The following is a 13,073-nucleotide window of genomic DNA, read 5'->3' as shown; positions in this document are numbered from 1 at the left end:
CACAAAGATATGTATCCCCCCTCCCCTCCCCCCAAACCATCAAGCAGACACACATAATGCATGAATGCAGGTGGCATCTGGCCGGGGAGAACATAATATTGTATGTCGTACATCAACTCTGGCCTATATCCTGTTACTATGAGCGATAAGGATCAGTCAAGACCTGCTGTAATTTCCCCTGCTCTGCTCTCCTCACCAGTCATCATCAGGTCTCGCTCTCGCTCTCTCTCTCTCTCTCTCTCTCTCTCTCAGGTTGCTATGACCCCTCAGGACGGCTCATTTCAATTCTCATTAACTTCCCCCAGCAATTGCCCTTTATTACTCCAATTACCCTTATTATTAATTTCACTTATTAAAAAATGCTGCATTTGCATTTAAAATGAGATGCTCTCTGGCCTCCCTACTGTTTTTTTTTTCAATCCAGAAAGCTTGGAGTGCTGAGTTCAGTTCGATGCTCGAAGGTGAAGTGTGACAAAATGAGAGAGAGGATGAAAAACATCATTTAGAAAGGGGGGGGGGGGGGGGGAGGTGGGTGGGAGGAGGAAGGAGGACAATGGGTTTCATGACCGGTGAGGCCCTGAAAGCTGCCACCTGGATAGGAAAGGGGGAGAGAAGAACTAGGAAGGTAGAGCAACAGAAAAATGAAATCATCGCCTTTCACCATCCTCTCTCCTCATGCTGTATCCTTCGATCGGACTGCAAAAAGATCATACGTCCCCTTTCATTGCATCTACTGCGTGTGTTCATAGCAGGAAATAGCGGCTTTGAGAAATCAATAGCAGCCTGTTGGAGGCAATGACCACGAGCTGAGAAGTGCTCATGATAAGAAATAAAAATAAAAATAAATAGATATATACTACATCATCTAAAGAAGCACTGATAGTGAGTCTACAAGTGCCGGCGGGTGCTCTACGGTGCACATAAAAGAACTTTATGAAAGGGATTTGCAAAAAGATGAAGGTGTTTCCTTACCTCAGCTCTTGTCCTACGAGCTCAATAGGAACTGAGGGAGAGGAGGAGAAAAAGAGGGGGGAGGAGAAGAAAGACACAGGGAGGGAGAACAAAGGTGAACGACTGCTCAGAAAGCTGTGCTGCTAAAAGAAACTCAGATCAATAAATCACAAATGCATATGAATCCCATGAGGCTTCCTCATAGAGGCTTACACACTGCTGACTGCATGATCACAAGAGGAAAAAAGACACCTACACACTCTTGAGCTCACATACAAACACAAACACACACACACACACACACACACACACACCTACATGCAAGCATACACACTTACAAACACATGTTACACAAAGGTGAGCAGAAAACAAACAGGAGTGTAAGCTCTGGCCTGCGCAAACATACTGTATGAATAACACACAAAGGCCAACACAAAAGCATACACACAGAGGAAAACAAAAACCTAAATCAGCCGAATTGCAATTTTATGCATACTTCAGCAATAAAACATGATTAATTGTTGCACTTTGGTTATCATAATTGGCAAAATGATATTAAAAGGAAAACTGCCTTCATCAGTAGAAAACAGCACTTCTTTCAGGAGCAACTTATAGTAATTGCCTTCAAAACATAAATCAAGCTCTGCTCACAAACACATCGCTCTCAGCTGGCTATAGGCATCGATTGGGAGTTGAGCGATAGAATGAGTTTGGAGAAATATCCTATTTTCATTTGGAGCAAACGAGAAAACAATATGATCCTGGAGAATTCTGTTTGGGCTCCGATATCACATGCATTAATCACATGTCAGAATGTCCGCGGGTATCAAGATACACTAAAAGCATGGAAAATGCACACACTAACAAACACACACACAATGTTGGTGTGTGTGTGTGTGTGTGTGTGTGTGTGTGTGTGTGTGTGTGTGTGTGTGTGTGTGTGTGTGTGTGGCATCTCAGTTTCTCCGTCTTTCATCATGCAGTTGGAATGACTGGACGCCTTCCTGCGCTCTGAACTGTTTCACTGCTGTCTCACTTCGAAACACCAAACACACAAACACACTATTGTACACATACAAACACATGGAGAAAGACACACTCAATATGTGCATATACACAAAGACATATTATGAAGACAACACACTAAAATTCCTTCATTCATTCACACATGTACGTTCATAGAAACACACACTGATAGACACTTTCTTAACCGTACACACGCACATGCATGTCCATATGTACACAACATGAGCATGCTCACAGACACAAACAGACGTACTACGTTTATTTCACTAAAAACAATATCTGTAGGAGGTCCAGAAGTAAATAAAGTTGGGTTGAAGTGTCTACTCTATGATTAAAAACTCTTAATAATAACTCATTGTGCCGCATTGTATAAACATCAAAGGTCCAGATGTAAATAAAGTTGAACATTATTGACAAAACTATGCAAAGCTCTCTCGGCCATTGAGCATGCACTTTCAAGATGGTCCCTAACTTGCCAGGCTAACAGGGGCAGCATTAGTGAAGCTTTATTTTGCACTGTCCAACAAATCTGATTTAAAAAAAAAAAAAAAGAATAAAAACATTGCAGCTTTGCAACTTTGCAGAATGTCTGCATATTAAAAACTCCATGTTTCTAGTTTGAAGCCTATTTGTTAACGTTTGGGTAAACCTGAATCATGGAAAGTCGTGCTGCTGTGGCTGCTAGCAGTTTTCTGTTCACGCTGTAGAGACAACAATCACCTGGATAACTTTGATACGGAAGAAAAAGCCTGAATGTGATGATTACGAGCTAAGATCTGGAGTGTTTTTTTCTTTTCTTATCAATGATTTTCGGTGAGTTCGGATTCAGACAGGAAGTAGTGTGATGTTTGTGGCAAAATGTGGCAATCCTGTGACAGCATCTGTGGAGTCGACATTAGTTGTTCATATTCAAACAACGGATTTGTTTACTATATATCCCCAGTATAATCACATTTGTGTGTGTGTGTGTGTGTGTGTGTGTGTGTGTGTGTGTGTGTGTGTGTGTGTGTGCGTGCGTGCGTGCGTGCGTGTGTGGCCTGACATGACCGAGAGAAAGCAGAAACACTCACCTCTGATTCCCTTGGACCGAGTGCGAGTTCGCTTGTCGTCACCCTCTACACTCATCTGGGATGGAGAGAAGAGGAAACAGAGAGGAAGCGAGAGAGGAAGAGAGAGTGACGTGAGCAAAAGGAGGAAACAGAGAAAGACAAAGTGTAGAGGAGAAAAGAAGGGAAGAGAGAAAAGAGACCATCAGTAGTTATTTCTCACAATATTCCAGCACACATCCACAGGTAATTGTCCTCCCTCTGCTTCAAAAGAACTGCTATAATAAGCCTCACTCAGACAGGTTCCATTGAAACACACCAAAGGTAACACTGACACAAAGACACGATCATATCTTTAATTCTCGCAAAACTTCGCTCCCTCAGCCCTCCTTACTCATCGTTATCTCTCACCACCAAAAAAAGGAACACACTGAGGCTCACTTCATCAGGAGAGAGACAGAAATAAAGGCTTCGCGGTATGGAAAGGATAACAAACCCTGTTGTTCAAGCTACTTTTTGAAATCCCCTCCCTACCATCTCTCCACACACACCTCCCATCACTCTCCCTATAATTTCCTGCACCTAAATGGTACACATGATTGTACACTGTGCAGAGCTAACAAGCAGTGCCTCCGTTTACAGGGGCCACGGCCCTTACAATCCTAACTATGCTGAATATAATAATACAGCAAAAACACACGGGCTGCTTAAAAGCCACTCTAATAACCCTTTTAAGAAGAGGAGCAGTGTGTATGTGTGTGTGTGTGTGTGTGTGTCGTGCCTTCTGCTTACTACTGGCACTGCTTTTAAGCCACAAAGGAGCAGGTGCTAACCCCGCTGCCTCAAACACACACACACACACACACACACACACACACACACACACACACACACACACACACACACACACACACACACACACTCTGACCCTCGGCCACACCTCCTTAGCACTACCTCTCCGCGCTCGGCGCTGCACTCTAAAGCTATCAGATGCTTTTTAGACACAATGGAGCCATTAGCTTTGATTACTGGACTGTTTTTTTTTTTATATCGCAGGTCGCCACTCTTTTTCTCTTTCTGTCTAACACTTCCTCCTTCCTGTACACCGCCCCACCCCCCCATCCTCCCAGTTGCCGACACCTCCCCTCTCTTTGCCCAGGCACTTAGCTGCTTTGTTGCTTCTTCATAGTCAAGTTGGCACCGCCACAGTGGGATTCAAACACGAGGGCCCTGTTTCTCTTCTCCTTCTCTTCTTTTTTTCCCTCTCCCTCTCTCTATTTGGCAATGTCCCTTTCCTGCTAATAGACTACTTATGAAAAGAAGGAGGGAAAGAGGGATGAGAGGAAGATGAAGCACGCTGTTGTTGCTGTTGTTAAGGGCTTTTTTTTCCCCTGAGGAGGGTGCGCTTCATTCATTAGTGACTAGTGTTTGGCCGGAGGTACAGGTGCAGGCACAAGCCCCCCCCCCACACACTCCCTGTCTCTCTCTCTCTCTCTCTCTCTCTCTCTCTACTCTTGCCACAACTCTTTTAATCAAGCGCTGTTAGTGTAGAAGTCGTGCAACAAGCCACAGCGTTGTGCCCTGCCTGAAGGGAGTAGTTGACTCCTTCCGTGCTCCAATCACAGTGCTATGCGGGAAGAGGACCAGATGAGTGTGCAGTGAAGGGTTTTCTGTCTGTGTGTGTGTGTGTGTGTGTGTGTGTGTGTGTGTGTGTGTGTGTGTGTGTGTGTGTGTGTGTGTGTGTGTGTGTGTGTGTGTGTGTGTGTGTGTGTTTCCACCCCTTTACACAAGTGCATGTGTATAGTTCAAAGTCCATTTCCCTACACTCCACTGTCTGTACTTGTACTTGTTTGTATGCACGTCTCAACAGTGGTGGAATATAACTGTGATGAAGTACATGTTTGAGGTGCCTGTACATAACTTGTGTACATGTTTCCACCTTATGCTACTTTGTTCTTCTACTCTAGTACATTTCAGAGGGAAATATTCTACATTTTACTCAACTACATTTTCTAGTTACATTACAGATTATAATTCAACACGCAAAATGTGTAATCAGTTTTCTAGAATAATGCATTTTTTGCATGCAAGATTAAACTGCCCAACATATGAAGTATAGTAACAAATGAGCTTTACCTCAATTTAAATGCTGCTCAGACATTATGGTTAGCGCAATAATAATTAAATAATATGCTATATGATAACACAACAGTCAAAAGGACAGTGTGTCTGCATAACAAGTACTCAAGTAACCCAGGGGTAGCTGGGGGTATGTGGAAAGACTGCTGAGTAGCCCACGTACTAAAGCAGAAATTACGATTTGAATAAACAAAAGCCCACATATTGAGTCAGCTGTAACATCTGAACACAATGTGTTGAGAATGTGCGAAAACAAGCAGTTGAAGCTAAAGGTAATAGATGGTGCAAATGGTTAAAATAAATAGCAGTGTTGATGAAGGGGCTGTGGTATTGCTACTAGAGCTGCAACTAACAAATATTTCCATGACGGACGAATCTGCCGATTATTTGCTGGATTCATTATTTTGTCTGTGAAATGTCATAAAGTGGTGCAAAATGCCCGTCACAATTTCCCAAAGCTGTTTCCAAAATTGACATATTTAAATTGTTTTGTTTTTTTATCTGACCAACAGCTCAGCCCCCAGTTTACTACTACAGTTTAGTAGTTTTTAGTTTGACAAAGAAAAGCAAATACTCCCTTTTGAGAAGCTGGTACCAGGGAATGCTTTTGGAGTTTTTGCTTAAAAGTGGACTGAAATGATGAATAGATTATCAAGATAGCTGCCCGATAAATATTCTGTCAATCAACTCATTGATTAATCAATGAATTATTAAAAAAAACTATTAAATATCTGCTATACTTCTCTGACCACTAGTAAGGAGTGTGGAGTGTGTAGGGGGGGGAAGATTGTGGAAGAGTACTCATTCACAACTCACAATTACTGTAACATGGTGGAAATTCAAGGCAAAATATTCTACTCTAATTTGAATTCTAAAACTGAATGAAGGTTTCAAATGTAAAATGCCTGCAGTAATAGCTCTTTGAAATAACCTGCAGCGTTCATAAACATGAACCTCTTTCTCACGTAGAATTTGGGTATAAAGCACAAACCTCAGCGGTGGCAAACTGTAGTCACAATGCTGAATGCTCATGAATTGAACCCTGGCCTGTTAATGTGATAAAGAGAGGTAGTGAAGGCTAGAAGTATAATGCTAACATAGGTGGATTTGTAGAAAATATTCAAAATATGTTGCATACTTTGCATGACTAAATGTAACTAGATAGGGAAAGGAGAGCAAAGGAGAGAGTTATGAATATATATCTCTATATATAGAGATATATATTAAGTGTGTGTGTGTGTGTGTGTGTGTGTGTGTGAGAACGAGACTAAAGCACACATTCCTCCTTCATGAAAAGATTATATACCATTCTCTACTATACTCCTGTACTTTTCCACCCTCCTTCCTTTGCCTGCTCCTTTTATTGATAGTCATCAGATGAATCAAAATCTGGACTGAAAAGGGGCCCCTATTGCTTTCATGTTTGCGTAACCATAGCTACGCACATTTAAATAGGTAAGCACATCTGAGTTCTCCCTCTCTTTCCTGTCCCTTTTCTCAATTCCAGCTCATTAAATCTGTATGAACACAAAGTCCCAGCGAGTGAATCTAGATGCAGCCAGGCAGGCGTTCACCTGATTTTCATAATCTCCTTCAAAGGGCCTGTCTTTAATGTAAGTTCAAAACTTGTCCTTTACCTTGTTGTCTTTTAATTAGACTCCTTGAACAGTGTATGTTGGTGGGCCTACACGGTTGCAGCAATGTCTTATGCAGAACGGAGAAAGAAAAGAACCGGGAGAGAAAAAAAAAAAGAGAAAGAGGTTGCATGTCCGGGTGTGTGCACAGCAGCATGTGCATGTGTGTGTGTGTGTGTGTGTGTGTGTGTGTGTGTGTGTGTGTGTGTGTGTGTAACTTGGGGTTTAACTAGTGTGAAATGTGGTGTGGAGCAGCAGCGGAAGAAGGAGAAAAAATTAGGGGGGAGGAGGAAGAGGAGGAGGAAGATGTGGCTCATCCCTACCGGCTGTGTTGTACATTATCAATTATGTACTTCTTTTGTGTGCAGGAGGGCCCCAGCTCTGCTCTGCATTCTGACAGCTCTATGTAAATGGCTAGCTGGGGGCAATGACTTCAGAGAGAAGGTCACCCTTCGTCCCCTGGTGCACATAAATGACTCTTTTATTCATTTTCAGGTTTACAAGAGTAGATGAGGAAAGGAGGGGGTTAGGGGTGGAGAGAGAGGAGTTGGAGAGGAGCGTTCACTGCTGGCTACAGAGACTGACATCTCAAAAAATTACCTGCGGACAGCAGCTGCCAATTAGAGGCGCGCTGCACAGTCGTCCCCTCGACAGGCGGACCATGCCGCGCGGCCTCCATGTTGGATCACCGCACAGGCAAGGCCCCTTCCACAGTTTCACTTTAATAATTCACACAAGGCAGGGCAGAGTGGTGAGGAGGGAGGAGGGGAGGCCGCATGGTTTCTCACTTCATATGCGAAAAAAACAACACTGAGAATGTGTGACTGCATAATGGGTCAGATGTGAGGATGTGTGCTGTCAGAGGTTTGAGTCATCCTGATGGGATTTCAGTGTTCAAGACTAAACTAGATTTAGTTATATATCTCTAATCCTAAATCAGTTTCACTCATCTCAGTTTGCTGCAAGTCTAAGTAGATAATAAGAAGGTTGTGGGACAGGTATCATAAGTGCCCGTCCTCTCTCTCTGCTCGGCTCCCTCAGCAGCAGAAATCAAACCTAATCAATAAAAGTCATCTCTTCAGATGAACCCGAACCATCACGGGGAAACAAAACTACTTTTACTGGGCCCAGGGGAAAACAACCCCAACCCCCACTCCTCTCTCTTTCAATCTCCCCTCAATCCTTCCATCTCTTTGTTGAGTGTCACACTCTCAGTTGTGATTCACGGGGGGGGGGGACCAGATGTTTTCAGAATGGAGAAATAACCTCAAAATGGTGGCAAGTTTTAGATGGAAGTAAAAGAAAGAGGGGAGACAGGTTTAGGATAGCAGAGAGGGTTAAAGAGAGAGAGCGTTTTTCTACTCTGCTGATAAGGAGGAATATAATGGACAAAACAAGTATGATCAGCTCAAGGACATCCTTTTGAGTTTCTTTTTTTACTGTGTTTCAATACAAAAAAGAAAAATCCTGTGAAGTGAACTCAGTAGTGGGAAAACGCTGAGCTGTGACATGCTGAGCTTAACTAAACTGAGCTAAGCTGAGTGGGGCTGAGGCAAAGGATGGGCAGGGCCAAGCGGGAGGTTTGATGTGCTGTTTGATTCATGTTTTTTTCTATCCAGTTTCTAAATAGACCCCCCCCCCCCCCCCCCCAACACACACACACACACACACACACAGGCTGCCTTTTTTTCTCCATCCTCCCCTACCTCGTCCTCCACCCTTTTTTACTTTCCCCGCTGAGTTAGGGATTGGGGGAAATGCCCAGGAAGCAGAATCAGGTTGGAAGGGGTGTGGGGGTGTGGTGAGTGGTGAAGAGGGATGGTGAGAGAGGGAGGGGCTGCAGGGCCCTGTCACTCACCATGATTGGTCGACGGCTCTGCAGTCTCTGGGAGGCCTGGCAGCGGCTGCTGGTCCTCTCGCCTCGTGTCCACCGCTGGTTCACCAGCTCGCCCCGGAACTCATTTTCTAGAAAGAGAACAGACGAGGAGGTGGAAGGGAAGGGAGAAGACGAGGGGAGTGGAAGATTTTGGGGAAAAAGAAAGGAAGAAAAAGGAGGGGGGGGAGAGAGAGAGAGAGAGAGAGAGTTGTCATAAGAAATCAACAGCATCAGCACCAATGGATGGGGCAGCAGTTTGAAAAAAAGAAGGGAGGGGAGCATGGGGGTGCTACTTTGAGGGAAGGTCGGGGCACTTGAGCATGCTGCAGACACTCCTTTATTAACTGAAGGAACAGTGTGTATGCTTTTCACACACACACACACACACACACACACACACACACACACACACACACACACACACACACACACACACACAGGCATGGTTAAGTGCCCCAGCTGGGGTCCCTGTCAGTCTGCTATTAGAATCAATCAAATTTGCGCATTTTTATCGAGCTTTTCAGGGTGCATATATAAGCGAATAGGGGGATGGGCGATGTGTGGGGAGAGGGGTGAAGAATGGTCAGTAAATAATAAATCATACATAAATCAAGCCCCCTTTTTTCTCCCCCTCTCTCCCCTTTTTCCATCAAGGTAATAGCTCATCCCTTCATCTTCCTGAGCAGCCAGGAGAAACATACTAAATCTATCACAAATCCTATTCTTCCTACTCTAACAGAAGCTGCTGATGGTGGAGGTGTTAACGCAGTTGTCCTAGAAATCTTGTTTTTTCCCTTCTCATTTCAAGTTCAGGGAGAGTGCAGAGTGTTTTTCAATGAATGCCCAAGGCGGAACTTTTCAACTACTGTAGCTGTACGACACTTCAGCTGCGAGACTCCAAAACAGGCGGATGTCGCCCTGTCTCTCACTCCCACCAAGCTGGTTCAGTGAAATCTGATTCTTTTTCACATATACCGTATATATATACACTGTATACCCTGTAGCTTTCACCTTTATATAGATGGTGTGTCTTTGCAGCAGGCAGCAGAACGTTGTGAAAGAGAAAGTGCCCTTGAGTTTATAGTGACTTCCTCTTCTGTATGAGCCACCTATGCATCTGTCTGTCTGTCTGAAATAACACTCACAAAGACCAAGGTTATGGGTCAGCGCACTCTGAAACCACTCTGTTGAAAATGTAAATTGAAGCAGCAATATTGTGGAAGAGTACTCATTCACAACTCACAATTAACACGGTGGAAATTCAAGGCAAATACTCTAATTTGAATTTTAAAAACTCTTTACATTTGAATTTGGGTATAAATCGCTGGTCTTTGTAGAGTGCAAGATGAGATTTGTCCATCTCATTTTCTTCTATTATCTCTAGCTTTTCATCTGTCTTCCTGCTGCTTTTAAAGAGACAGCAAGGGTTCTTTTCTCTGCACATACTGTCCTGTACGTGAACCCACAGTGCATGCAAAGTGCACACCAAAAGCATACAGTGGGTGGGACAACAAAAGGCTGCATGTCTGTATCTGAGGGGTCCCAACGCAGCCCCCCCCCCTCCATCAAACTCCCCGCTCACCCCTCCACGCCCATCATGTGCAAACCTCGGCAAAGCCCCAGCCAGCACTCTTTGCAAAATGCTTGTTTATCAACTTCCACTCCGCCCTCAGGAAAAAAAAGTGATTACAACAGCAATACTGTCCGTCTGCATCTCTCTATCTCTCTGTCTCTCTGTCTCGGCTGTCTCTGTCTCCACGCACACAAGCACCAAAACTCACTTGCTTCTTTTTTTCTCTCCTTCTTTTAAAGTGAAGGGAAGTGAGCATCCGTCCTGTATTGCTCGTTTGGGGGCCAAAGATCTGAGAGCCCTTCCTAAATGCCAAATATATGACAGCGCTCTATTAGGACACATTGCCTCAGGCCATGTGTCAGCATCCCTGCTCACTTTTGTTCAGTCCTGAGCCGCTGTTCCTGCTACAGTGCAGACACAGGAAATACATCTGGACACGTTGAACCTGCGTGAGATATGTGATTATAAAATCAGGTCATTAATCACAGAAAAAGGTGGCTAAATAGACCTTTCTACTTTCATCTGTTGTTGCATGTGAACATCTGGAATCCGTTGCAGATGAAAAAAAACAACAACATACCAACTAATTTGAGCTTTGTCTGCTCAGAATAAGTACTCTCTTTATGCTTTGATCAGATTCTGCTCATTCCCACCTAAAAGACTCGTTACAACAACAGCTCGTTATTTTGCAGTGAAAATTGGAGGAGTACGAGACAATTAGCCGTTCACCGGGGAGGTTTGGTTAATCAGAAGTAAGGGGGGGGCAGAGATGAATACAGAATGAATGGATTAAATATCATATTTTACTGCCAGGAGTGTTTTTATCCAAGCTTTTCTGCGAGGCAAAGTTTAGAAATTCTTTCCTACTTTCTGAAGAAAAAGGCCCACAATAAATCAACACACGTAGTCTTTAAGTTGATACAAAAAAAACCTTTTACCAGAAAACTAAGTTTGAGTAATACCATTATAGGCAGGCGGCTTACTGTACCGGGACAATGGACCAAAGAGGCCTAAATCCATAGTTAGATTAAATACCAGGGTGAACTGTCTGTAACAGTATTAGAGTACATACAGGGCCGGGGCCAGCTGTACACCCCTGGTCATGTTAAGCAGGATTTAGAGACAACTTAGTGTGATTACAGCGAGCCGGGCAGAAGAGACAGAGAAATCAAAAGTTGTGGAGCGGGATGGGTTTCATATTACTCGCTGCCTTCTTTGAGTCACAGGACAAAAAAAAAAACCTGAGTAACCAGATTATCACAGCGGATGTGGAAATTGTTTTTTTTCTATGCATAGATAACCAAAAAAACCACAATTCAGTTAAGTCATTCTGTCCAAAAAAAACTCATTTAAATGTTCACATCGCAGAGTTAACTACAAAAGGCCCCAAAGCAAAGCAGAGTGTCTGTGAGGTGTTTTTTTTTTTTTAATCAGTTATGGGATGGGAGTTTAGGGGCGGGGGTGTGGAAGGGAAGGCGTCACCATGGTAACCAGCTTTTGGAGAAGCTCCCCTCAGGGGCCACCCTGACCTCAGCATCTGAGAAACAACACAGACGTATCACTGCCGCTTAGAAAACATCACGCTAACTGTAGGGATCTGAGGCAGCGGTCTGTGACGTTCTCAACACTTCATTCTCCTTTTTTTTTTTATTTATTTCCCTTTTAAACACAGGGCATAGAATTCATTATTTCCAGACTTTCATTTTAAATGCCTCCTCATTAAGGCCTGGCCAACCCTGACCTTTGCTTGTATTGCTTAGATTTCTGATAGGCTTTGAATGACGAGTGTGCAATTTGGTCCCAGCTGCTCCTCCAACATGTTTATTGCGCTCCCTCCTCCGGCACCTGCTGTCCTCACCATGGGCTATTCAGCCCTTCATAAATAGAGAGGTTTCCTCCTATCACGGTAACTAAAAAAAACAACAACACAGAAGCAACTTCATATCGGGGCCTGTGCTGCATGCAGCACCATACTCTGCTGTTATAGCCTCCACTCACAGCATAAGGCACCAATAACCTAATTCTGTAATCCCCTGAAACTAGGCTAAATTTCACAGGAAAAGTAAACAGAAGAAAAACAATAGGTGTTTTATCATTTCCGCCTATGATGCATCCAATCTTGAGCACAGTGTACACTCTACATTAAGCCTAACAACAGACTTGCAGCTTTACTCTGAGTAAAGGCTCCTTCTATGCATTTTATGGGCTTTGTTTACTAAATGGCCTATAAGCTTTAAACACAGCTACAACCACAGGCTTTAAAGAAAATCCTCTATTTTGAAGCTGCACACAGCCTAACACTAACAGAAGTCTGTCCTTTACATTTTAAAAGCAGGTAAAGTCAGTGACACATCATCACATATTCTAAAGTAAAGTAAGTTTAGCTGTTAACCTCCTCCCTGCTTCCAACCCTGAAAGATGTTCTAACATCTAAAGTAACAGCTGAAGTTTCTCATGAGAGCAGCGCTGCAGGCATTGAGCAGACTTATAGGCTACTACAACGGGAGATGGATGGAGAGCAACTTAGAGAGCGGGTGACATAACACTCTGTGCATCATCATCCCTCATCTCTTTCCTCCATCTTAGGACGCAGGTGCTTTGACAGACCGTGAGGCGCGCACACACACAGCACATTACGTGGCCATCTAAGCAAAGCGAGGGGGGGGGGGGTAGGAAATGAAAAAAAAAAACACAACGCACAGGCTCACATTCTGCACCGCGGAACAGTCTCGGGGTGAATCTGACAAGATGAGTACTTCAAAATCCGGCGAAATGCGCAGCTTCGAGTCTGCCTCCCCGCTAGACGCCCGGTTTTTATTTCTAGCGGC

At 43.8% G+C, this 13,073-nt stretch overlaps 1 protein-coding gene across 6 annotated transcripts in view; it reads right to left on the bottom strand.

Moving 5' to 3' along the window:
* myt1b (myelin transcription factor 1b) overlaps positions 1-13,073 on the bottom strand; it is a 126,106-nt gene that overhangs the window by 29,532 nt on the left and 83,501 nt on the right. For all 6 annotated transcript variants that reach the window (XM_078254245.1, XM_078254246.1, XM_078254244.1 and 3 more), the window contains 3 exons: positions 8,655-8,761; positions 3,048-3,102; positions 973-1,003 (listed from right to left, as the gene is read on the bottom strand). In XM_078254245.1, the coding sequence (XP_078110371.1) occupies positions 973-1,003; positions 3,048-3,102; positions 8,655-8,761 (193 nt within the window). The remainder of the gene's footprint in view (positions 1-972; positions 1,004-3,047; positions 3,103-8,654; positions 8,762-13,073) is intronic.

This window comes from Sander vitreus, chromosome 7 (assembly GCF_031162955.1).
Source record: "Sander vitreus isolate 19-12246 chromosome 7, sanVit1, whole genome shotgun sequence".
NCBI classification, from domain to species: domain Eukaryota; kingdom Metazoa; phylum Chordata; class Actinopteri; order Perciformes; family Percidae; genus Sander; species Sander vitreus.
This window is presented reverse-complemented; position numbering and strand designations above follow the sequence as displayed.